The sequence below is a fragment of the Maniola jurtina genome, chromosome 20 (genome assembly GCF_905333055.1).
Source record: "Maniola jurtina chromosome 20, ilManJurt1.1, whole genome shotgun sequence".
Lineage (NCBI taxonomy): Eukaryota > Metazoa > Arthropoda > Insecta > Lepidoptera > Nymphalidae > Maniola > Maniola jurtina.
Window position 1 is genome coordinate 2,972,362 of NC_060048.1, and position 27,796 is coordinate 3,000,157.

Sequence of the window (27,796 nt, forward strand, 5' to 3'; positions counted from 1 at the left end):
ACTACACTAGACAGGTAAGTTTAAGACACATTAAAAATTAAAATAGATAGGTTTACTAAATGAGGTTAGAAAAAAACGATACGTAAATTAAAAACTGTACTTTATTAAATATATTACTTTGTATGTGTATAAATAAAAAAATTTGCTATTTAGTAATTTATTCTTATAAACCTATTTTTACCAACTATTATTTTAATATATATACATAATAAGAATTTTTTAGAATGAATGGATTAATAAAATTTGTTTTTTTACTTTTTTTTATTTTTTCATACAGTCAGAATTGATAAAGTTTCATATTTTCACTAAATACAATTAATTAATAAATTACTTTCGCTACAAATAAAAAAATTAAGTAGGTAGTTAAATTATGTTCATCCATTTCTTTTCTTTATTCTACTATTTTTATTAGGTCTTTTGGATTTATCATAATTATTGATTTTGACTGTACCATTATTATCAACAAAGCTTTACAGAGGAAATTATCAAAGGTAGACAAAGTCATGATCCACATCCAAATTCTTGTTCTTGATCGTAGGCGGTAGTTCTGACACGATGTTAGTGGGAATTTTATCTGCAAGTAGATAAAAAAAAAAAACAGTTTATACAACTTCGGATATCGATAGGTACCTATAGGCCAGCAGATTGTTATTATTACAAAGAAGACGCTGGTCCTTAAGATGGAAGCGACGCGCGACGGGTCTGCCCGCGAAATTCAAATTTTAATTGGTTTTTCGCAATTTGTAAACTAATACGACAACGCAGGCTTATGGCACTTTAATTGCGGCAATGGCAGTATCGTCCTCACAGGTTTATATAAAAATCTTTACTTGAATTTTAGTATCTAAAACTAACTTCTTAAACTGGACCCTTAGTTTATGAGTGATACTAGAGCTAATTTCTTAAACTGGAACGCAGCATTGGAAGACCCTTAGGTGAACAGACGACATCATCACACTGGATTCAGGCAGCGACCTCTGTCTCTTGTAGGGTCTTGCTCTAGGGTCTAACAGTGGAGGTCTATCGATTGATAGTGATGGTAATGATGACCTGAAGAATTTGGTTGGGTTGGTTGGTTGAGGTTAATTTTGATGCAAAACTTACCGTTACATCTGTAAACAAGGTTCGACCAGATAATCATTTCCTGCGAGAAGCAAAAGACTCCGAGTCGTCCGCCCTTAAGAGTGAAGTCGTACTGGTTGCCAGAGTCAGCGACTAAGCGGTTGTTTTCATAGATTTTCAGGCGAATGAGACCAATCTTGGGACGATGGAGCAGTCTCCAGCGATAAGCGGTTCTTTCACGCCACCCGACGTTGCGTGGGTCTTTCCATAGCAGTTTCACCTAGAATAAGATGCTATTAACTATACCATATTATTTACTTAATTTATATATTTGCTGTTTATATATTTGACGTGTGAAACGTTTTTGTTCAACTTGATATTACTAAAGTATGGAATGTGGAGAATGTCACGTATAACTTGAATACTTTCAAGGCAAGCATAAATAGGCAGCATCTTAGCAAGCATGCTCTAACGTAGACCTCAACAATGCTTTTATCGTCAAGCGCAAATCTGTCTTATTTTTAACCGACTTCTATACATCAAAACTAATACTTCTCTGTCTATCTGCATATTCGGTACCCATGCGTTCGAACATCGTCATTAGTTGACACTTTGTACAGTTGTTGTTAGTACTTGCTGAAAGGTTCATGATATAGTACCATCAACATACAATAGGTGGTGCGTGAGCCACATTGCAAAGAATGCCGTGCATTTGCTAGTAATAAATAAAAATGTAACTCCCTAGTAATAAATAAATCCAATGTAACGATGCAAAACTACAGTCACAAACTCTAGTCCATTGTCTGATATAAAGCGTAGTGGTAGTCCAAAATTCTTTAAAGCCTATGTAGCCTATGTAAGATGCATATAGCAGTCAGATAGGCATTTTACCTGGTCAGGAGTAGACTCTGTTTTCCAAAGAGCATTTCTTAAAGTCTTTCCTGGGCCTGTCTTGGAGTTGACCAGTTTGAGTTGTATGCCGGGCTCAGCAACGGCGCGGAAGGGTGTCGTCTGCCAGTACGTTTGAGTGTTTTTCTTCCACATCACCACGTAAAAGCGTTTGTTGTTTTGATATCTACAATCGTAATATACAGATGTACTTAACTAAATTAACTGAGTTCTTCAGACGCAAATCAAATGACAACCTTGATACGGGTTTGGTACGCATTGGAAGAGCATTCTGTTGATTTACTTATAAGAAAATTATCCAATCAAGAGGATTGCGATAAACTGACCGTATTACTTACCCAAATATAAAGCCAATATAATCGTCATCTATTTGTGAGTCTACAAAAAGTGTTCCCTCAAAATCAACTCCACCGATGCTATCGAATCCAACCGCAAGTCCTGGATCTGAGTTCAGAGTTTGTAGAATTTCTGCTCCTTCATTAGCTATCTCCCAGTTAGGGTCTTGTTGTGATGTGCCTTCGGGGTCCAATCGGACTGTCATGTAGTTTCTGAAAGTACATTAAAAATTATAACAACGCCATACATTACGTCAGACCCTTATAGATTTTACGGCAGCAAAAAGTACCTGAAATCTGTTCTAAATATCCTTGAATTATTGGGGCAGTTGTCCAGAGCATTGGTCACATTGTCGCCATCGAAATCGTCGTCACAAACGTCACCTACTCCATCCGCTGTTGATTGAATGCAGATAAGATCAATAGATAATATTATAATATATACAAAAACTTATATATTAGATTAATCTTTCGCATTAACTTGTTAATTAAACTCTTTTATTTTGTGTCCTTCAGTTTTAAAGTCTTAATTTCTCTCCCATCTACTCCTTCAGATGCTTTCCTGATGCAATGCTTAGTGCAGGCAGATGTAAGCGGAGAAATCGGAGAAAGGATTTGGTTTTGAAAGTCAAAGTCATTTATTCAAATTGAGTACTGTTGTACACTTTTTGATTGTCAAACAATGATGTAGTGGTGATACCTGATTACGTTAATTTAAAATTAAAGCTACCAGGGTTCCAAACGCGGTTAAGTCTGAGAAGAGTCCACAAAAACCCAGTTTTTAGTTTGTAAGTCTGTTACCTAGCCTAAGTACCCGTAGTCTTAGTCGAGTTGTATGTGAAAGCATTTGGGATCTCACTGCCTTATTAACCCGAGGAACCCCATTATGTGATTTATCAGAAAGTGTTTACTATTGTCACCACACTCAATACAGTATGCGGCGTAGAGAGAATAACTTAATTCATCTTACCATTGTTATCGGTCTGATCAGGGTTGTACACCAGCGGACAATTGTCTGCCAGGTTGGGAATGCCGTCATTATCAATGTCGTCATCACACGCATCACCCTTGCCATCATTGTCAATATCCTGCTGATCACTGTTCGCCAAGTTCGGGCAATTGTCCAATCCGTCTTGGACACCATCTCTAAAAGTTCACACAGCATCAAAGGAAGTCACGGTTCTGAATAGCACTTGTGAATGTGCATCTTCTGTGTCTTATCCACAGGAAATTTATACAGAACCGTAGACAGAGAGGAAATAAGTAGGAGAAGAGACCGTTGCAGAAACAATGTGCTAGGTGACCATAAGCTCTCAAAAAACCTCAGAACTTATGAAAATGTGAGTCCTGGCAATTGCCAGCAATTGTTCAGCAATTGCTGAAACAAACTACTTGCCTAAATAACGTTATGAAGGGTTCTCGAGGTTCTGTATTGATAACAAGATAGATTTTTTTTTGACGCTAAGGAAATAAATAATATATAGAACATATCGCTTCTCCATCAATAATTAGTATCATTATTAAATTTCGTGAGTAGTCCTTTTCCACTTTATTCTTTCAAAACCAAGAAAATATGGTATTTCTTGGTTGGATACCTACTTCGTAAAATTAAACTATTAAGGTCAAGAATAGAGGAATGTGCAGCGCCTAGACAAGTCGACAAGACTTCTGGTGTTAAGAATTTATGTATCGATATTTATCTATAAGAGTTATATTGATAAGATAAAATAAAAGAACTACGAGTGTTTCGTATCAAATATCTCTTGCTATAACGGTGAAGGTAAACAACATGAAGAAACCTGCATGCCTGAGAGTTCTCCATAATGTTTGCAGAGATATGTGAAGACTATAACCTAAATCTCTCATTCTGAGAGGAGACCCTGGCTGATCATCACGATGCCATTCATCATGGTGATGATTTTCGTATGGTTGCCATAAGTAAGACGATGCCTTACTGATCCCGATCCACGTCGCTGTCGCAGGCATCCCCTACGTTGTCCCTGTCAGAGTCTTCCTGGGACGGGTTCCGGACTCGCGGGCAGTTGTCGCACAGGTCCCCGATCCCGTCACCGTCCATGTCCTCCTGATCTGGGTTGTAGTTGCGAGGACAGTTGTCCATGTCGTTAATGATGTCTGAAATAAAGGTAGATAGATTACAGATCTATTGGTGCAAAAAAAAACATGATACTTTCATGTTACCTAGGTACATGTTTTCCAAGAATTCACAGTATATTTTTTCTGGCTGATGAGTTGCTGGTCCAAAAAATTTTTCAGTTTGGCAAATTAAAAAATCATGCGCCTTTATATCATTTTTTGCAAATTCTCTGCTACGAAAATTCTTGATCCTGGGATCTTTAATTTTTCTAAATCTGGAGGTAGATCATGGATCATCATGATGATATCATCGATTCTAAGGTAACTCTAAGGATTAAAATTACAGCTACCGCAGCTCAAACCTAACTGCCTTTAATCTTTATATTCAGAACCTAACAGTTCATCTAAAAAAAGCCAAAGCAAAGAGGCAATTCAAAAAGATTTTCCGTTTTCCAGTCAAAAAAGGACTTCTTACATAAAAGCGACATCACGCCATGTTGAGTAAGGGAACAAAATAAACTTACTATCATTATCCATGTCAGGGTCACAAACGTCTCCAATGCCATCCCCGTCCGTGTCTTCCTGTTTAGGGTTGAACTTCCGTGGACAATTGTCACAGGCATCTCCACGCTTGTCGCTCCGGTCCTCATCGCGGTCGAGTTGGTCCGGGTTTGGCATTAGGGGACAGTTATCCTGGAAACAAATCGAGGGGTATATTGAACTGTACACTGAAACTGGGCGGTGAAACTTTTTGAAATTAAAAGACTTGGTTGGCTTGGCAGCAATCAGACTGCTGGCTAGTGATGATGCAGCCTAAGATGGAGCGCGCTTGCCTAGAAGATTCATATTCACTCTTAACTTGAAGCCTTGAAGGTACCCCATATTCTCACGGTCACAAAATATGGGAACCCCCTTGGCAAATCCTTTTACTCACTGGTATATTAGGTATCCCGTCTCCATCAGCATCACTGTCGCAAGAGTCACCAATGCCGTCCTTATCAGCATCCTCTTGTCCAGAGTTGGAGACATGTGGACAGTTGTCAGCATTGCAATGGATGTCAGAACACGATAGCTGGTTGTCTGGATAGCCATCCAAATCACTATCGGGGCCGCATACAGTTCCGTTCCCTGCCCATCCAGTCTGCAAAAACATGACGAATTTTCTACAAAAAGAAGTGGATTAAGACAGTAAGACTTCGGCCTCTTATTCAGGGATTCCGGGGTTCCTTTAGTTTTTTGGAGTGCGTTTTCACTTGCTATTACAGTGAAGAAAAATATTGTGAGGAAACTTGCATGTCTGAAAGTTCTCCGCAACGTTCTCAAATGTGTATGAAATCTGCCAATCCGCACTTTGCTAAAGTGGTGGACTATAATCTAAACTTTTTTAATTCTAAGAGGAAACCCATAATCAGTAGTGATGGTGATACTTACAGCACAAACGCAGTGAATCCCGTAGCCACAGACTGCGTTGAAGCGGTGACAGCGTGCCGGGTCACAGCGCGGACGGATCAGCGAATCTGCCTCGAAACATGGCCGAGACGTGTTCACATAGTAGTGGCCTCCACACGGCACGCACGTGAACGAGCCCTGTAATCGAAAACAGTATTAGAACATAGGATAGTAAAGGACTGTCCAATAAAGTCCCAAGTCCAATAAATAGTAGAAAAAGTAGATTCATGGTGTAAAGTTTCATGTATGATTCCCGCTCTCTTAATAAATAAATAAACTTTTATTTCAGGCCATTAGACCCATAATTGTGTTAGTATGTACTTAAACTACACTTAAACTATGTTAGTAGGTACTTATTTCTAGCTTAATAACTAATTCTATAACTAAAACTATAACTAAAAAGCCCGAGGGATCCTCTTGGCGCCTATGTGCGCGCCCCCCCAGCACCTCCTGAGAGGACTATCTAGTTTCCTGGCCAATGCGCTTAATAAAACTACCCACAATTTTTGCTCATTTATTATACAACTTTGGGGTGACATAGTGACTAGGTCCTGATATATATTTACTCAATACAGTATACAAGGAGATGATGCCGTCAATATTTGCGAACGAGGCGGTTTTACGTTCGTAGTACCTTCATACCCAAACCACTGATCTACTCAGAGTGGACCATTCCTAACTTTTCTGCCGATTGGTATTATCCCTCGTTCTTTTGAACTCGCACGATCTAGACGTCTCCGTCAAACTGTTTGAAGTATTTATTTGAGCGTAGTTCAGTTTACAGTAACCTAGTCTAGCAAGTCTGTGGAAAAGCAATTTACCAGAGTATTAACGCAAAGTCGTCCTCTAGGGCACACATCACGTCCTTGTGAACATTCATCCACATCAGTACAAGTCTCCCTCCGCCTCTCGTCCCCTGCCCCCTGCCAGCCCGAGCTGCCGGAGTACCCCGGCGGACAGCCGCCGCATATGAAGCCTCCGTCCACATTCCTGCATGATACCAACTCGTCGCATGGGCGGATCAAGTCACATTCGTCCATATCCACGCATGTGTATCCTGTAACAAATGAAAGGTTGAGTTAGGCCTCCGCTGCACAAGAGCAACTGCCGAGTCTGTGCTGGTTCTTCTCGGTAGGAAGGCATTCCGAACCAGTGTGATACATTTGGCGATCCAAAAGTGTGCTGACAATAATCTAAAAGACCTTGTTAAAATTCGAGTTGAAATCTGAGGTTAACAAGAAATAGATACTTTGATAGGATCTTACCGTTCCACTCGTAACCCTTAGGACAGCCTTCGCACTGGTAGAAAGGGCTGCTAGAGGTGGGACTGCAACGTCTCTCGCCGCAAGGCCTTCGCGCTTCACATAAGTTCTGGCACCGCTGCCCGTCGCCGAGGTATCCGCTGGGACAGGACCCGCAGCGAGGACCGGACGATGTCTCCTCACAAATTACACCTGGAAAAGTAGCACATTGGAACTAGAACTACTAGCTTTGTCCCACCTAGGTGGGGTCCACTGCGGGGTCCTGCATTTTACCGCCCACTTTACCCAACCTTAACACTGACTTTTTGAGTCTATTGGCTCTCAAGTCTGCACTTACGATGTCCAGTCACTAAAGCGACTGGCAGTCAGTGCTGTCTTCGGCGAGGCGCTTCGTGATTTATCTCCCTTGACTTGACCCTTGACTGCGATTTGGTGGTAATGATAATTATTTTCCACCAGACCTAACCAGAGATAATTGACCAGTGCAGTGGGCCGACGATGCACGATGGGTTAGTGGTGATGAAATCATGCACGTGCTGTAAGATGTAAATCATAATGTCATCGTATTTACCTGGGAAGCAAGAGTTTGACTGACACGCTATCCTGATACACTGCTCGCCGTTACCAGTGTAGCCAGCGGGACAAGAACCACAGCGGTACCGTCCATCGGAAAGCTCGTGACACTCCACGCCTGAAAACAATGCTTATTGGAAGGGGTATGGTGGTTTCTAGTGTCGGCAGTGAGCAGATGTTGTGTGCTGGCTTCTATTTGTCTAAGGTAAATTAAACGACATAGGTATAGTGCAAATATTAGCAGATAAGTTATTCATATACAAAATTGGCAGTGAAGGTGGCAGATAAAGTGAAAATAGAGTGAAATTAGTATGTGAGAAACAAACGACACACTAAAGTTTCAGGTCATTCAATGATAATAGTAGATGGTTCAACAAGGGACTAAAACGAGTTATTTCGGTATAAGTAGGTATCCTCAGCAAGTTCAAAGTTGGAAATCTTTCAACGTGACACTAACTGTAGCTAACATGAATGCTCCCTAAGAGCATAAATAGCTCTTTCAGTACGCTTACACTCGGCGTAAAGAAGAAAACGAGCATGAGAAGTGAATGTATTATGTATTGTCATATGAGACATCGTACAAACCTGGGAAGCAAGAGTTTGGCTGGCAAGCTATCCGGACACACTGCTCGCCGTTACCAGTGTAGCCAGCGGGGCAGGAACCGCAACGATATCGTCCATCGGGAAGGTTCTGACATTCCACGCCTAGAACATTGTTAATGTATCAGATTTTCAAATTCAAATATGCTTAAAATATATACAGTCGAACTTGTAGCGCTATGTCAAAACTCTACCCAATGGTAACTCCTTAGATTACAGAGATAACTCTACCATTCATCATCACCATCGTCAAAGCATTACAGGTCTGGGTGGGTCTTGGCTTGGTTGGAAACTCCGCCATCGGTGGCGGTCAGATGAAGCTTCCTTCCAGCTCCGAACCCCCAGAACCCTCACGTCCTTAACTCCACTCCATAAATGCACCGACCTCTAGGTCTTACATTGCGTAGAGTTTTGATGTTACGTGGTCGAGTTGCGTAGCGCTACAAGCGTGACAAGCGCTGCAAGGCGTTCTTCCTTCGAAGAAACAATAGAAGAATCTGCTTAGAATAGCTGGCAAGAGACTCAGCCATTACTCTTTTCACAACACAAATGATATAATTGGTAGCAATATTAATATACCAAAATATACTGCCTTACCCAAATTATGAATTCTTCTTCTTCTTCTCCCCGCCCCACCTTGCTCCCAAATGAATCACACTAACCTGGAAAGCACGTGCTTGGCTGGCAAGCTAGCCTCACGCACTGCTCGCCATTGCCAGTGTAACCGGCAGGGCAGGACCCACAGCGGTATCTCCCGTCAGCAAGTTCATGGCACTCCACTCCTATAATAAGGATGATTTGAGAAACTGGCGAACAAACGAAACAAACGGCAAATCGTGACACTGAACTCCATTTTTTATTTTATTCCGATACAAGTTGCCCTTTGACTGCAATCTCACCTGGTGGTAAGTGACGATGCAGTCTAAGATGGAAAGCATGCTAACCTGGAAGGGGTATGGCAGTTTACCCATACCCCTTTGGTTTCTTCACGGCATCGTACCGGAACACGAAATTGCTTGCAGGTGACATGACTTTGCAATAAGGGTGGTAACTAGCCACGGCTGAAGCCTACCACCAGACCAGGCCAGAAAGAAATTATAAAATTCTAATCCCGTGCCGGGAATCGAACCCGCGACCTCCCATTAATAAGACCACAGTGCACTGCGGCAGGCAAGTCGTCAAGTTCACCGAGGAACTCCCTAGTTTACCTAGCGTCGTACAAACCTGGATGGCACGGGTTTGGTCGACACGCGAGTCTAACACAGTTCTCGCCGTCACCAGTGTAACCAGCGGGGCAGGAACCACAGCGGTACCGACCATCAGGTAGGTCTTGGCACTGAACACCTAAAATACATACAAAAAAACTAAATGGCTGGGTCATTTCTTGCGCAAAGAATCAGCCTGGCTATCCAGCGCTGAAATGCAGCAATACTCTTGAGACCATTTCTGGCGGGCATGCTTTGTACAGAAATTAGATAAAGCTATATATAGCTTCAAGTTTTATTGTGACATATTCTTTTTTTTTTTTTAACTGAAATATACAATTCAGAACTGTCCAGTCCAAAGCTGAATTGTTAAAATGGAGTTTCGGGGTTGCACTTGAGTGGCCTGAAAACTCGTTAGGCTAAAAGCAAAAAGTTTTGGTTTCATGCTAAGTGCTCTGTGTATTTCTGAGGATTGCCTAGGCCAATCGCGATGTGCCGGCATTTCGGATTTATGGTATATAATTATAGTTCGTTTCTTTAATTTCAAACAGTTTTTCTTTATTTTACAGTTATTTACTTTATTAAAAGTTACTCGTGACTGCGATCTCACCTTGGTTGGCAGTCGGTTGGACAGTCGAGTCAGTTGGAAAAGAAAGATTTAAGGGTAACAACTTACGTCCTCCGAAACAGGGATTGGAGCTGCAAGCCGACCTGCATGTCTGTCCGTCACTTCCCTGCCTGCCCGGACATCTCTCGCATCTGAACCCTTGGTCCGTGTCGATGCAGAATTCCACTAAAAATACGTTGAATTTTACTCAAAGTCAAAGTCATTTATTCAAATTGGGTACTGTTGTACACTTTCTGATTGTCAAACAATGATGTAGTGGTGATAATTAATTACGTTTACTTAAAACTAAAGCTACGAGGGTTCCAAACGCGCCCAAGTCTGAGAAGAGCCCACAACAAACTCAGCCGGATACTTTATGGAATTGCTTTTGCTAAGTAGTTTAGAAACTTGTCGAAGATCTGATAAGTGTACTAGGGTGAAGAATATTTCGACTTAGATTAGATCAGTAGGTATAGCACATTTTATTTTCAAGAGTTTCTGCGCTTTTTTCTATAATTTTTTATTTTTTTTACCCATCGTTTAATTTTTTTAACCTTTGTGCTTGTAAATAATTTTAGTTGGACAGAATCATTTTATTATGTTAACTTCAAATATAGATAATATAGTATAATAAATAGTACCTATAGGATATGACTTCCACCAAATAATCCGTATGTGGTTTCGGCTGGAGTCAACAATTTTCTATTCAAAGCCTTGTAAAATATCCAGCCAAGTGCGAGTCAGACTCGCGCATCGAGGGTTCCGTACTCGGGTATTTTTTCCGACATTTTGCGCGATAAATCAAAAACTATTATGCATAAAAATAAATTAAAATCTGTTTTAGAATGTACAAGTAGCCCTTTGATAATTATGATACCCCACTTGGTAGAGTTATCTTACTTTGAATTTTGCAACACATTTTAATATTTTTTTGTGATGTAACCACAAATTCGTTGTTTTCAGATTTTTTCCTTTACTTGTGCTATAAGACCTACCTACCTGCCGAAATTGATGATTCTAGGTCAACGGGAAGTACCTACCCCATAGGTTTTCTTGACAAACACGGCAGACGGACATACAAACAGACAACAAAGTGATCCTATGAGGGTTCCGTTTTTCCTTTTGAGGTACGGAACCTTTAAAAAAAGTAGAAAGTTTAAAGAAAGTCTTGAACTGCTTACCTTGCGAACAAGGCCTCCTCCTGCAGGATATGGGTCTGCAGCGCTTGCCGTCGCCCTCCATCGCCGGCGGACAGGGCCCGCATTCCGCGCCGCTAGCGGTATTGCGGCATTCCACTCCTGTTCAATCCCGATACAAGCCCGGTAAAAACTCACTACTTTCCTGTACCACTAATTATTATGGGTTGAACGGGACTTGCGAATGTAGCGTGCGAAACTCTTTAAATGGGCGGATTACTGTTCATTTATTTCGTAAATAAATAAATAGAGCCAAAACCGTTTATAATAACCGCTAGGATGGTAACTAGCCACGGCATTTCAGAAATATAAATTCCCAAACTGTCTAAGCCGAGAATCGAATCTGGGACCTACCACTTATAAGCCAGGAAGTTCGTCAAAATAGACATTTCAATCTTTGAGGAAATCATATTTCATCTATCAATGATTTCAACTTAATAGTACTTTAGTAGGTATTGAATTACTTACATAATTAATTCATTAGGTAACAAATCCATACTAATATTATACATGCGAAAGTGTGTCTGTCTGTCTGTCTGTCTGCTACCTTTCACGCCCCAACAGTTTAATAGATTTTGACGGGTACAGAGTTAACTTATATCCCGGGGACAGACATAGGCTATTTTTTATCCCGGAAAACCAAAGAGTTCCCACGGGATTCCTAAAGACTTATCCGCTCAACCGATTTGTATCAAATTTGGTACCGAGGTAGCTTACGTCCATGTTGTTGACATAGATAACTTTTTATCCCGGAAAACCAAACAGTTCCCACGGGATCTTCAAAAACCTAAATCCACGCGGACGAAGTCGCGGGCATCCTCTAGTTGTTTCATAAATGGTGATGCAGAGCCAACACTTTACGATTAATGATGATCCATCCGTATAGGTTTGAACGTTAAATCATTTAACAATACTGTCGAGAGCAATCTATCTAAACAACAGCAAAATCTCAGGCAATTTCCTAAATTGACCCATAAAGATTACTTGAAATATTTAGATTAATTTTCTTTTATTATTATCGACACTTTCAAAATAATTTATCAATTATATTGATAGCAATTCATGAACAGAGTTTTGTCAATAATTAATAGCAATTCATGAACAGAGTTTCTTGTTATCCCATTGATAGAATCGCGAACTGACAAACATTTATGTAGTTACAAAGCACTAAATTAAAATCAATAACCCGACATTACCTTTTAAGTCTCTGCCAAGGATAATCAAGCAACTTATCTTATACAAGCGTGGGCGATACGAAACTCTGTCATGAATATGCTAACTTTAGGTTCAACAAAAAGGGATTGAAAAATAAAACCCGTATTTATGTTTTTCTAAAATTTAATTAAACCCACACAGACAACGTTGCTTGATTTACCTTCACTAGATCTAATGTTAGAAAATGCACAGGATTAGAATAATATAAGTATTTAAACAATCCATAATTAAAGATGAAAAAAATTAATTAAAATAATGTGTACCTACTCCGAATTTTTTAAATAAGCATCCGTAACAAATTAGTTACTAGAATACAATAAAGGTAACTAAACTCGATCACCAGAACTAAATCTAGTTAACAAAGACAAAAAAGGTGAATAAGTTCAAAGAAGTGTTTCACATACAACTTTGGAACTACATATATGAAAAAATATACATTGGTGGAAAATATGACGCCTATTAAACCTACTTTTTTTTTTTTGTTATTTTCAATTTAGTCAGTCATTCTCTAAAAAGATGTAATACTGATTTCATTGACTGACGGAAAAGAATCCCAAAAGCTGTAAATTTTAAGCTGATTAAGGTTACGTCCAATAATGGCTTAAAAACGTATTTAAAAAAAATGTTTATGAAATCAGAAACATTAATTCTACAGTGATCTTGAATAAAAAATCAAAATAGGGATTATGACTATTGACTGTACTAGTCAAATCAGTAACTTTTTATCAAAACGCTCGCTTAGTAAGGGAGCTTGTATGAAATTCACGGATGTGACGTCATAGACAATTGACATAATTTGATGTACTTTATTAGTTAAATTGATAATTTAAAATGGTAAACAACGGGCGTAGATTTTACGAATTTTGGAAGGCCCTCTAAGAAATAATTTATTTTGACATAGGCATCATCCCACTTGAAAAATAGTTAACGAATGAAAAATTAGAGATGAAGTTGTTAAATCAAATGTTAATAACCAGGGTAACACGAAGAGCCAGTGCATCTTTCCACCGGCGGTGCTGGTACTCGGTTACAGCATGCGCGCAGTTGATTCTGAAGGTTATTGATATTTCCTTTCTGATCAGCTAACTCTCTGCGTAACAGTTCTATCGTCTGACGTAGGAGTTTCAGTTGACGAATCACTTCATCTGCAACAAGTGTAAATTAAAAATTTATAACACCCCCGACTAGTGAAGGTTACAGTTTCTAGAAAAGAGCTGATAACTTTCAAACGGCTGAACCGATTTTCCTGGATTATGGCTAAGAACTCTCAATCAAGCCACCTTTCAAACAAAAAAAACTAAATTAAAATCGGTTTAGTAGTTTAGGAGCTACAATGCCACAGACAGATACACAGATACGCAGATACACACGCAGATACACACGATCAAGTGTACCGTCAAGGTTGCACCGGACATGAAGCGGCGTCCAGTAAACTTGACGGTGTGTGGCTATCAGTGTGCATGATGTCATGCACACTTGACGGTGTATAGCTGTTAGTTAACTGGACACCGCTTCAAGGCCGCTGTAACTTGTATCGAAGGCCAGAGTCAGGGAGACAGCATCAAGATTCAAGATCGACAGCTGCAGCAGAAATAGCTGAGACCGGTAAGCGACGCAAGTATGCCTCTCTTATCGAGAGTTATTAATTAGAGTATTTTTTTTTGAGTCTCAATGCTGAAAAAATACTAACCGTCACAAGATTCAATATCCCCAGAAGGTATATCCCCTCTTTGCGAAGATGGTGTTGTATTAGGGAGAGGCAAGGGCTGGTATGGATCTATGTAGTTATTCCTAGGATCGTCCCCCTGCATCTCTTCCTCGTGTTTCAGTTTCTCTTCCTTCTTCATAAACTCTTGGACTTCTTCTACGTCTGAATCTACAGTGACTAGAGTCGGTGGTTCGAGCGATTCGTGGTGATTGCATTTTAAGGTACTTAGTACGGCTTTTTCGCTTTTGTGTACTTCTATTGGCGAATTCTTTTCGTAATACTAGAAGTAAAATAAAATTGTATATTAGTGAAAAATATTTTCAAAATCGATTTCAAATTTCGAAATAATTAACTTTTGTCTTAGTGTTGGTGGTTCATATTATAATGCACAATCAATGACTTCAATTTCGCAAAAATGACTTCATACATCGGGCACCTAATGTGTTTATTAAATACGAAAACCATCCTAAAAGTTTGTAGTTTACGTTCGTGTTTTCACTCATCAAAATTTGTTCATTGATTTACGGGTCATACGGGTCAAATAGTTCAACACTTCCTTTTTTATGAAGTCGGTTAAAATTGAGCACCACACCTTCTATAAGACCTCCATATATTTTTTGGCTCATTGATGGCATTAATATGATAGTTTGATAAAGGGAAACTCTACATAATTTCATATTGTATTCATTATAATAAACTTACCAACTTCAGTTTCTGACTAGCCAGAAGACTGAGAATGCTATGTCTGCCAGACATAGAATGCCAATGCAGAGCCTTACATCCTACGTAGATCTTCACCCTTGAGTGACTTACTATCAGGGTTATATAACCATTAGCAGTTCCCAGACTCCATGAGACTGACTTTATGTGACCACCATTCAGACTCTCGAGGTAAACTAGAATAAAAAGGAAATGGCTGTGACACAGAGACAGACAAACAGACAGACGGGGATTGATAGACTCTTTTACTACACAACCCTAAAATGCAATTAAAATATTTATCACTAGCTTAATCCCCTATTTTACCCTCTTAGGAGTTAAATTTTCAAAAAACCTCTCTTAGGGGTTCCTATGTGTTAATACAGGGTAAAGTCTATCTCCATTCCAAACAGCCAAATCCGTGAAGTAGTTTTTGCGTGAAAGAGTAACAAACATCCATACATCTATCCATAGGTACATATAAACTTTCGCGTTCATCATATTAAAGTAGGTTATTATGGATAAATAAATATGGCGCTACTTAAACGAGGCCTATGTGTAACAGAAGATTGGATGTATATCGGATGTTGATGAGATCATCAATGGATTGATATGCAAGGTCGTAGGTTCACTCACCCTTATTGGTTTTTGAATTAAAATACAATGAGATAGAGTGGTCTTCAACACCCTTAGCGTATAGCAGTTCTTCTCGGCCCGGAATAGTTCCGAGAGGCTCTCGGACCAAGATAGCAAGCTCCCCATCTTCAGCCGCTGTTGCTGCTGCTATGACATCGTCTGTGGCTTCTGAAATCACAATTGGAAAATATTTTTAGGTACAAGACATGCAAAGCTCCATCACAATATAATCAAATGTGTCATAGTCCTCAGATTATTCGAAGGCCACAGGGGTAAAATTTGGAACATGTATAAAAACCTCCATAGATTTTATTCATCAACTGTACTAAATAACTGTAGCAGCATTTGCCAGGGCGGTGGACTATGACCAACACCCTTTTCATTCTGAGAAGAAACCCGTGTTCAGTAGTGGGCCAGCCCACGATGCAGATGCCTACCACTAGATCGAAACCAGATCGCAGAGGTAGGTAGTTCTCAAAAATTCTATTATACCTAATAGGTACCTAGTTGTTTTAATTCTAGTTCGTACTTATTCGTAATCGTTCGTATTCGTAGTTTAATCGTAGTTTACATACCTACCTATGTAATGAGGTCAATTGAACCATAATCACGCTTAAAAATATAGCCGACTTATTTATATTAAGTAGGTACTTAAGTGTAAAAAATATTCCTAGGCCTAAGGAACTTAGAGGAACAAGATAATAATCAAAGAAATTGTAACGTGTCACAGTTCAGAATGATAAGAGAAATATAGTGTAGAATTTGTGAATTGCGGTACTGATAAACGTTTTTTGACCTACTGAACTATTATTTAGTACGAGAATGATAATTTGGTATACTTATTATTAGCTTGTTTTATTTAAAAATCTTTCAAAGTAGGTATTATATTTTGTTATGGTCAGATTTGTCTTTTCATACAGGTTGGAACTTGGAATTTAAATGTATCTATCTATACTAATAAATAAAATTGAAGTGACTATCTGTTTGAACGGGCTAATCTTTGGAATGGTTGAACCTATTTTGACGGGACTTTCACAGACGTGTAGAGGATTAACCAAGGAGTAACATAGACTACTTTTTAACCGACTTTGAAAAATGAAGGAGTTGTGTTTTTCTACCTATGTACACTGAATCTCCGAGATTTCTGAACCGATTTGCGTAATTTTTTTAATGGTTAAAGGGAACTTTGCAACATTGTTCCGTAAAAAAATTTGGATTCCAACTCCTCAATCCTGATGCTGCAGGGGATCTGAGTAATCCACGCGGGCGAAGTTGCGGGCATCATCTAGTAAATAATGTAGAAATAAGTAGGTATTCTTCCTCTTGGTTTGGTAAAAGTATACGGTCTACTAAAGTTACGAAGCTCGCCTTCTCATCTGGAACTCAAAGTATGTTATTTCAGATTAGTGTAGAGTTGTAGTCTCACACGTTCGCTATCCGAAGTTATTCTTGACTCGAACGACACAAACAAGATGTTTGACTCACGAAAGCTTGTCGTTTTTGTTTTACTTCGGGCTAGAAACTTTCTACAAGACGTGAACAGAAATAATTCGCTTTTTAAGAGAAGTTTCCCTAGCGCGCTCCCCAGCACGGAAATGAAAATACATATTATACAAGTATGCTGGAAACAATATGTACCATTAAAAATCATAGAATATTTTTTAACCCCCCACCCAAAAAGAGGGGTGTTATAAGTTTGACGTGTGTATCTGTGTATCTGCCTGTGGCATCGTAGCTCCTAAACTAATGAACCGATTTTAATTTAGTTTTTTTTTTGTTTGAAAGGTGACTTGATCGAGAGAGTGTTCTTAGCTATAATCCAAGAAAATCGGTTCAGTCGCTTGAAAGCATAGATATGTATTTGAAAGTTATCCGCTCTTTTCTAGTTACTGTAACCTTCACTTGTCGGGGGGTGTTATAAATTTTTAATTTACACTTGTTATGCCGATTATTAAGGAATTAAAATTGACACTTTGTATCAATTTTGATTCAGGAAGCCTCGATTCCGTGTAAAACCTGCATTAATCGTTATTACAATCGCAATTGTTGTTATTAGCAACAGCTAGGTTTTTTGTGAAATACGTCTTAGGTCTAAACAAAAAGACTGAAAACGAATGTGTTAAAGAAGACTAGTCCGACGAAGATGTGTTATAATTTACAAACTCCTTACAAACAATAATTACGCAATTACAGATAGCACCATTCATGCAGGCGTAACGGTGACCGGCAAAAAACGCTCCGTGTATGGTCTTCCTGCTCGGGCCGTTCAAACACGTTCGTTCGTAGATGTAATGACGTGTACTGCTAGGATTTAGAGCCGTTGTAGGACGCCTTATGTGGATGATTGCTGTAGGTACTTATAGCTATAATATTGGTAAACAACTTTGTGACGTCGACTTTTTTCCTACTAGAAGATTAATACCAGCATGGCAGAACTAAAGGCCGCTATACACCAGCAAGTCGATTACGGAAAAGCTACATCAATCATTGGCACAATCTCAATTGCTGTGATTGGTAGACGTTACAGTATTATTGATTCAGCAATGCATTTTAGCCAATATTGAGAGATTGTCGGCCAAAATAAGGTTTTCAAAGGAGTGTGAAGTCAGAGAATCCGTACTTGACGAGCATGGTGGACTATGGCCTGAACCCTTCTCCTTCTGAGAAGAGACCTACCTTCAGTAGTGGATATGTGCTGAGATGATAATAGATAAGTTATATTTAGGAAAATCTGTGCTACTTTTAGCATGCAAGAAAAAAATCTGCTTGTCTTTTATCATTGATTAGATCGAATAAGGGTAAATCACCATCATCATTTCATGATCTACCCATCGCTGGCCCACTACTGAGAATGGGTGTCCTCTCTTTAGGCCATAGTCTACAACGCGGACGAACTGCGGGTTGGCATTGTTGGCAAGACTCCACACACCTTTGAGAACATTATGGAAACTTTCAGGTTTGGGTTTTCTCACAATATTTTCATCCACCATTAAAGCGAAGCGATTTTTAATTGCTTAAAATGCACATTAACTCCGAAATAAGGGCAAATTAGAATAGAATACAATAGATTTTTATTCAAGTAGACTTTTACAAGTGCTTTTGAATCGTCAAAATAATTTACCACTGGTTCGGAATGCCGTTTCTACCGAGAAGAACCGGCAAGAAACTCAGCGGTTGCTCTTTTCAATTCTTCAATTTAAAATAATATTATATGAGTAACTAAATACTTAAATATCTCTCAAGGTATTTAAGTACTTGCAGGTATTTAGTTATTCAAGCTTACAACAAAGTACAAGCAACAAAAACAACCGTTGCGTGCGTGACAAAAGGGTGTTACCAAAACACAATTGTTATGCCGGGCAAAAGTTGTACGTGGGATGACGGTGATTGTAATCCGTGGGTTCACGGTGTTTACAAAGTTACCCTACCTTTTTTGGAAAGTAGTGCCAGAAATGTACAACTGGAATTGGACATTGTCATAAACGGCACAGTTGTACGGTCTGTGTCGGTAGTCGGCACAGTACCTACATTACTTATATTGAGTGACTAGCCGATGCCCGCGACTTCGCCCGCGTGGATTTAGGTTTTACGAAATCCCGTGGGAACTCTTTGATTTTCCGGGATAAAAAGTAGCCTATGTGCTAATCCAGGATATTATCTATCTTCATTCCAAATTTCAGCCAAATCCGTCTAGTAGTTTTTGCGTGAAAGAGTAACAAACATACACACACACACATACACACAAACTTTCGCCTTTATAATATTAAGTGTGATTTTGGGATGTTACATAATAGTTCAATGTTTTGATACCTACTTACAGTATTTACCTATAGTGCTAACACGGTGCAATTAAGTACGAAATTAGCTAATCGAAATCTGGGTTTATAGTGGACGGCATTGGACGGTAACCGGTGAAATCAGCATTTTCAGCATTTTAAATAGATTAAAAATAAAATATTATACCTACTTTTTGTTTTAAATCTCACATTTTATAAAAATATACTATACTTATTAGATATATTTCAACAATTTATCGTTTTGGGTTTTCACAAGAACATTTATTGTCACCCTGTCAAACTGCAAAGTGCACTAATTGGACGGTATCCGGGTTTTCTACCCTACCTACTGAAATACTGAAACCTTATAGATTTTGCTTAGAATTTAGAACGAAACAACTACTCAATACTTTTAGTCTTACTAGTTAAAATATTCAACAAAAGGTTAAACACAATTTGTTGAGAAAATCCGTTCAAAATAGATCCTCGTAATGAACTTGTAGAACATGTATCTAGTAGGCACTAGGTAGGTATGCTTAGATATTAACTATTAATAAAAGATTGTATCACTTCATTAACACCGGCGTTCGGCGAAGACAAAGAGCTCTATCTTACTTTATTCACGCCTAATGGAATTAGCAGGGCGTCCTGACTTTTAATAATAGACTTGAAAATTGTTTCATTAGAAGGTGCGAAAAACTACAACGCCAAATAGCTATATATCTACTTACAACCTTTTTTGGCTGAGTGGTACAGATTCTAGTTAACTAAGTAGGCACTGAATGATGGATGAAAACTCAGCCTTAAAAACTTAGCCTTAAAAAAACAGGTTAAGTGTGAGTCAGATTCGCACACGGAGGGTTCCTTACCATCACACATGGTATATACCTACTTACTTATATGTATATTCACTTTATGTGAATTAGTAGATAAGTCTTTTTTTCTTAAACACATTGATTTTATTTGTGATGTAACCACAAATTCGGTTTTCGAATTTTCTTCCTTTAATTGTGCTATAAGACCTACCTACCTGCCAAATATGATTCTAGGTCAACGGGAAATAGGTACCTACTACCCTACAGGTTTTCTTGACAGACGGACAGACAGACAGACAGACGGACGGACGGACGGACGGACGGACAGACAGACAGACAGATTGCCACCATGCATTACGACAGTCAGGCCACACGCCTTTCAATTATCTCTGTATCTTTCAATCCAACACATCAAAAAAGGTCTATGACGATGCATTTAAACAGTACAAGTGTAAATTAAAAATTTATAACACCCCCGATAAGTGAAGGTTACAGTAACTAGAAAAGACCGAAAAGACCTGATAACTTTCAAACGGCTGAACTGATTTTCTTGGACTATTCCGCGCCTACGATCTAAAGTATCTGAGTTTTCCAAAACATCATTTTCAAATAAATAATTATGTATTTAGGCAACGTCCATCTTGACAGCTTGACATTTGTCAATTGACATAATATTATTATGAACCTAACGGTTATCTAACCTTCTTTTCTACAAGAAACCTAGAAAAGAGCTGATACCTCTTAAACGGCTGAACCAATTTTTTTGGATTATAGCTAAAAACACTCTCGATCAAGCCACCTTTCAAATAAAAAAAAGTAAATTAAAATCGGTTCATTCGTTTAGGCGCTACGATGCCACAGACAGATACACAGATACACAGATACACAGACACACAGATACACACGTCAAACTTATAACACCCCTCTTTTTGGGTCGGGGGTTAAAAATATTCGCGCAAATGCATCATAAGTAGCCACCGGCAGTGACATCAGCTCAATTTACTTCAACACCTACACGTTCGAGTGAATTGACTGCGAATGATATAGTCGTATATTAATAAATTCGTAATAACTAAGCTGTTTGATCATATTTACGACTCCAGGCGTTTCTATGTTAACGTAGGTTGTGTCTCAGACAAGGAAAATGTATACGTACCTACTGGGAGCCACCATAATATTCAAAATCAAAATTTATATCATGTAGGTCAGTTACTAGTGTTTTCTTAGTCTTATACTACGTCTGTGATTCTAGCACCTGTTTGGAATGGAGCTTCTACTGCTTGCTAGAAGAGCCGGCAAGAAACTCAGCAGTTGCTCTTTTCAAATCATAAAAAATTACAGTATGTAAAAATAGGTACCAACAACTACACGATCATATGGGCAACTGAAAGCTCAACCGGTTGCTTCTAAGAAATGGTTGCACTAAGGATAAGGAATTCATCCTATTTTTAACCCCCGACCCAAAAAGAGGAGTGTTATAAGTTTGACGTGTGTATCTGTGTAAATGTGTGTCTGTGTATCTGTGTATCTGTGTATCTGTGTATCTGTCTGTGGCATCGTAGCGCCTAAACGAATGAACCGATTTTAATTTAGTTTTTTTTGTTTGAAAGGTGGCTTGATCGAGAGTGTTCTTAGCTATAATCTAAAAAAATCGGTTCAGCCGTTTAAGAGTTATCAGCTCTTTTCTAGTCTTCTTGTAGAAAAGAAGGTTAGATAACCGTTAGGTTCATAATATTATGTCAATAGACAAATGTCAAGCTGTCAAGATGGACGTTGCCTAAATACATAATTATTTATTTGAAAATGATGTTTTGGAAAACTCAAATACTTTGGATCGTCGGGGGTGTTATAAAGTTTTAATTTACACTTGTGTATACAGGGTGTAACCAGAACGCAAGCATAAACTTAGCATTATTATTATACTACCAGGCCAATAACCATCGATGTAAATAACCATTTGCCTTATATTGGAGTTTTAGTGATAGTATTTTTCGAACCCGCATTGTATAGCGTGCAAAACTCGTGTCAATACCCAACTTACGACTTCGAGTGGCCCATTTACGGAACGTTCGTTGGCCTCTAGCGTCAGTCAGATGGGCAATAATTATATGGGCAGTAAAATATAAGTAGGTAATTATAGTATTTTGCCTTCATGATGACTATGATATAGTTATTATGAAGGCAAACATTAAAATGTGGGTGCTAAACTATTCTTATAATATTAAACTAGTTACTCTTTATTAATTTAACAGATGATTTGAACGTTATATGAATCACTAAAGATTTAATTGTAACACCATATTGTGACCCATTGCGTATCTAATGACTAATATTCACGGGAATAAAATTAACAGTTTGTTAATTTTACTTGCATAAAGTATCTAATTCTAGAATTATTGTACCTAATTCTGTTCATGCCCTATAATTATTAATTGATCATTCAACTTATTTTAAGTCTACTTCGTCCAAGTAACTCCATATTGTTAAACAAACAACACAGGTGAACAATAACATTCCATCTCGTAGAGGTTTTCGAAACGATTGATTCACAAAAGCTCCGGCTTGCGCAAGCGCAACTCCCCGATATGGCCACCATCTGCTTCCCTGACCCACTGACTCCTGCCCTGTTGCTGGCTGATTGACCGTTAAAAATCACTCTTTGAGCCACGGTTTGGAGTAGGAATCTTATTTGAATTGTTCATTTTCAAAAAAGCTAGAGCGTGAAAATGTGAAAATGCGCTTTTAAGGGACAAGCGACGGGTCTGCCCGCGAAATTCAAATTTTATTTGGTTTTTCGCAATTTGTAAACTAATACGACAAAGAAGGCTTATGGCATTCTATTTGCGACAATAACAGTATCATTCTCACCTATTTATATAAAATCTTTACTTGAAAGGGTCCAGTTTAAGAAATTAGCTCTAGTATCGACTGTAACTATATTTTAGTCGATACTAGAGCTAATTTCTTAAACTGGACCTTATCAAGTAAAGATTTTTATTTAGATACGTGGAAATGATACTGCCATTGTCGCAACTAGAATGCCGTAAGCCTACTTTGTCGTATTAGTTTACAAATTGCAAAAAACCAAATAAAATTTGAATTTTGCGGTCAGACTCGTGGCATCCACCTTAATGTTTAAAAGTTTAAGGGGGCAGGGGATTGCCTCGATACTAAGGTTGAGATCTTTAGAGCGCACTTTGAATTTTTTCAGACTCAAAATACTGCTAAAACGAGATAGCGTTATACCGCTGGCATATATCTGTCTCGTTTTAACTGAAACTTATGTCTGAGCAAAGTCAAAGTAAGCTCTATAGATCTCGGCATAAGTGTCTGGCAGTGCATGACGTGATTTCTAAAAACTATTCCGAAGAAAATATATAAAAAAATTAGACTTTAGGTACAGTTGAGTAATATCTTTTTTGACGTTAGATTTTTTAGACATTTATTACAAACCTGTTATCTTCCAAAGCCATCATGATCCAAACTTTATAATCGGACTTCGTCTGCGATGGCGTTTGCTGGCGCGCGTGCTGTGCTTGTTTGGAGTGTTTTTTTTGTTGAGAGTGGCTGGTGGTGGAACTGACTGGGAAGCGCTCTAAAGGGGCGCCGCGCGTATGTCGGCGGGCGCCGGCGCAGACGGAGTCCATACTTGTATAAATTCAATAACTTGAAAATATCACAAACTTGACATTGGCTAGTCGGAGTAAAGCCAGATTAAAGAAAAAAAAAAAAACTTTATAATCGCTGATCGTTCCTCCCTGTCTCCGCGGAGAAACTTTCAGCTTTTATAAAATAACGACTCTTCTAGTCCATTAGTTATTCTCCCTGATAAAAATTGAGTAATCGTGTCAACCTTGCCCTAAACAACCGTTCCTAATCTATCTGTCATAGTTAGTTAGGCCACATTCTGATTATGGACGCAGTTGTCACGGGTGCCTGTGTCCTTGTATCATATTATTAGGTATACGTATTTTTTGAATTTTGACTACTAAGGTGAGGTAAAGCCCTAGGGCTATTTAAGTACTTAGGAATTTTTTTTTTGAAAAAAAAAACCTACTTAGTTTGCGAAGAATGCTTACTTGAAAATTATTTGAATCTGGAATTAAAATTCTGAATTCATTAATTCGAAATTCGTAATTCACGAATATTTAAAATCAGCCAATGGCGGAAGAATTATGAAAATGGAACATGCTCATTTAAAAATGGCGGCAATGCGACGGGCTAACAAGTCATAGATCGAGACTATTTGCGGTATCATTAGTGAGCCGGCACTCTGGACTCTGGAGACAGCGCGAAATAGAAAACGAATACGAAAATATACAAATGGATGAATCGGACGAAGCGGAAATCCGGGAATGTCATAGACGCTGGACTCTAGAGAAATTAACAGCTAGATTTTGCTCTACATACGATTGAGTGCTTTTTAGGGTTTCGTATTTTAACAATGAAAATCTTTCATCCGATGATTTTATTTTGGGGCTTATTCAATGGTGGATACAGAAGTTACCCCCGCGATGAATATCATCAACAAGCGTTACGGCTTAGTGAAAATTAGTGATGGGTCATTTCACAAATAGCGTGTGAAAAATCACGTGAACGGTGAAAAGCTGTTCCATATGTAACACATTGCTACCTTACTTGTAGCCTGTGAAAAATCACGAAGCAGAATTTCACAAAATTTGAAAAGAAATCCCGCTTTAAATTCGGTTCACGGTCATCGACTGGAGCTAAGAGCGCGTAAGCGAGAACACTCTCAAACCTACTGTGTTAATTTTATTATTATTTGAATTAATGTACCAAACCTTAATTTGCTAAGTTTCACAAAAGGCGATTCGCACTTACAAGCCCATGTACAAGCCTGTCTCGCTCACTCTTTTTTAACACGCAGTTAATTGGCTGGGCAGCATGCAAACTGCCCAGCCAATTAACTGTTTCATTTGTTACCTAGTTTAACTATTTGCTGGAACACGAACCCAGGTAACTAAAAATCACCTACTTGAAAAGAGATAAGTATTTTTACGAGTATTATATCTTCATTAACCCTTTCAGCAAACCGTAAAGACGACATTTTCTTTTTATGACAAGAAATAGAGAGCTACAGTAATAAAAAGGGCATGTGAAGACAAATTGATCCTTAAAACTTTATAACTTAGGTAGTAGAGGTTTGATTGCAATGTCACTAACCTTCGTTCAATGTGAGCGAATTTGAAGCGGACGCCACAAGAAGAAGCACTAACACGCCGCATATGGCTTGCGAAGCCATATTTCCTGCGAAAAAGGAAATTGTGAGACATAATAGATATTATTAGGTACGAATTGTTGGTAGGTAACAATAAAAAAAATGTTTATTGGAATTAAATGACCGCATAAAAAAGCGGTGATAGCCTACTGAATATAGACAATCTCCTTAAACCTAAATAAGACCTAAAAAACCTAATTAAGACATCGACCTCTACGAGGGCGTCGGGGGTTTGATACCAGGTACGCACCTCTAACTTTTCACAGTTATGTTTGTGATATCACTTGTTTGGTGAAGGAAAACATCGTGAGGAAATAGGAAACGCATTCCGAACCAGTGGTAGATGCTTTTGACGTTTCAAAAGTAGGTACATACTTGTAAAAGTTTAATTGAATAAAAATATTTTAAATTTAGAATTTTGACGAAACCTGCATGTCTGAGAGCTCTCCATTACGTTCTCAAAGATTTGTGAAGTCTACCAGTACACCGCACTTGGCCAGCTTGGTGGACACTGGCCAAAAACCTCATTCTGATAGTGCTCCGTGCTCCATAGTGAGCCAGCGATGGGTTGATAGTGAAGAAATTATTATACCTAATGATCGCTAAAGCAAAGACTTGGCTGAGGAACCTAATCTACCTTAAGATGTTAAGTTCTGACAAGTACTCGATTCGATTTAATAACCTCGAGTGAAATTCAGGAGAAATCGTAAAATAGGTGAACTTCCTAGGTAACCCAGGTATATAAAATTATCCAAATCCGAAGTAATTTCGGTGTGGTTGAGTAATAAAAGTCTCTAATGAATGACGAATCTTAGACTCAATGAAAAAAATCTATGTAGTAAGATTTCGAAATGCCTATCGTTTAATTTCAATAAAATGAGAATAAAAGAGCATGTACCTACATAATTAGTAGGTACATGCGTATTTTAATTTGAAAATACTTAAAAAAAGCGTCAGAACAGAGGTATTTATTTAATTAGATATTTAGCAAAAAATGCTTTTAACAGGGCTCTCTCCGTCACTCGTTTCATACAATCGTAGTTCCAATTTCATTTGAATATTAAGCAACCAAAGTCCATGAAATTTTGCAGACATATTCTAGAAACTAATATCTGTGTCTGTGGTGTTTTCGATTTTTCTAAAAATATGTAGTTTTAATATTACAGGGGCTCAAAGATTTGTATGAAATTTTTTAAGACCGCGTAACTTTGAAACCGAATATCTTAACAGAAATCTGGAAAACCACAGACTTTGGTTGCTTAATATTCAAATGAAATTGGAACTACGATTGTATGAAACGACTGACGGAGAGAGCCCTCTTAAAAGCTTAAGTCATATTTTTAAAAGCTTTTCTTATTATTTTTTATTACAATTTACTGCACTGTTATTATTTCAATTAATTTTAATTAATTAAGATTAGGTAAGTGGATAAGTATAGTTAATTTGAAAAATCTATTACCTTAAAGCTAAATACTATCACTAAAAATTATCGATATATTTTTAAATTTGAACTTTTTCAACCACTATTTTCGCGCACTGATATTCGAAATTCAAAGTTCGGAGCTTTTCGTAGCGAGTGCGCGTGCGCGAAGTGCTTACGCGCATACTCGACTGATTGAGAAAATAATGGCGCGTAAGTGTGAACTATATTGGTAACGAAACCTAACTATAATTTAAAAATGAAAGAGGCAGTAAATATATTGATTCATCTTCTAAATATATATCTCGGAACCTCGGAATCTCGGAAACTCTTTGATTTTCCGGGTCAAAAAGAAGGCTATGTCCTTCCTGGTAGGTATGCAAGTTATCTCTGCACCAAATTTTGTCAAAAACTGTTAAACAATAGGCCGTGAAAAGCTAGCAAATAGACAGACACACTTATCCATTTATAATATTAGTACAGTATGGAGTACGAAAGGACGTAGGTAGGTATGCATGGAAGATGGAGAAGTATGGAGTGGGTACGAGATATGGATTAAAAATCCATGAAAGTCCTAACTCACTGAGTGACATATCAACGGCCAACCGAAACCCTTGGACCTAGAAAGATGAAATTTTGCATATAGGTTTACTTATAAGGTCCTTTTATAAGGTAGATAAGGAATTACCTAAGCCGATTATTTTTTAAATGCCCATGGGTGCGAAGCTGCGGGCAGCGCAGGTCATTATGTTGGTAGATATTATTATATTATAAAAAGAAACGCCTAACCCAAACCCATGGAGCTAGGAAGCTGAAATTTTGCAGTTCTCTTTGTACTGTAGATAAAGAATAAAATCGAATTTTTCTAAATTCCCATGGGCGATCCGCGGTCGCTACCTAGTTACGTGAATATATTTTTTTTCGATTTTGTACCTCAGTGGTTTTTAAAAATAGTCAGGGAACGTGTCCCGAGAAGGCAATTTGATTTTTTTTTCT

At 38.3% G+C, this 27,796-nt stretch overlaps 1 protein-coding gene across 2 annotated transcripts; it reads right to left on the reverse strand.

Annotated features, from left to right (window-relative positions):
- Positions 1 to 83: 83 nt before the first annotated feature.
- LOC123875725 (cartilage oligomeric matrix protein) lies at positions 84 to 27,019 on the reverse strand. 2 transcript variants are annotated; one of them, XM_045921732.1, is made up of 24 exons: positions 26,840 to 27,019; positions 25,326 to 25,409; positions 15,551 to 15,718; positions 14,918 to 15,111; positions 14,198 to 14,495; positions 13,482 to 13,652; positions 11,278 to 11,394; positions 10,166 to 10,282; positions 9,509 to 9,628; positions 8,947 to 9,066; positions 8,270 to 8,389; positions 7,683 to 7,802; positions 7,115 to 7,303; positions 6,671 to 6,906; positions 5,832 to 5,987; positions 5,335 to 5,541; positions 4,925 to 5,093; positions 4,262 to 4,439; positions 3,277 to 3,452; positions 2,597 to 2,702; positions 2,310 to 2,519; positions 1,954 to 2,137; positions 1,105 to 1,342; positions 84 to 574 (listed from the first exon to the last, which is right to left on the reverse strand). In XM_045921732.1, the coding sequence occupies exons 2-24, from the start codon at positions 25,402 to 25,404 to the stop codon at positions 486 to 488; spliced, it is 3,762 nt and encodes a 1,253-aa protein (XP_045777688.1). In that variant the 5' UTR covers positions 25,405 to 25,409; positions 26,840 to 27,019; the 3' UTR covers positions 84 to 485. The 2 variants fall into 2 exon arrangements, with proteins under 2 accessions (XP_045777688.1, XP_045777689.1); XM_045921733.1 differs by lacking the exon at positions 7,683 to 7,802.
- Between the last annotated feature and the right edge of the window lie 777 nt (positions 27,020 to 27,796).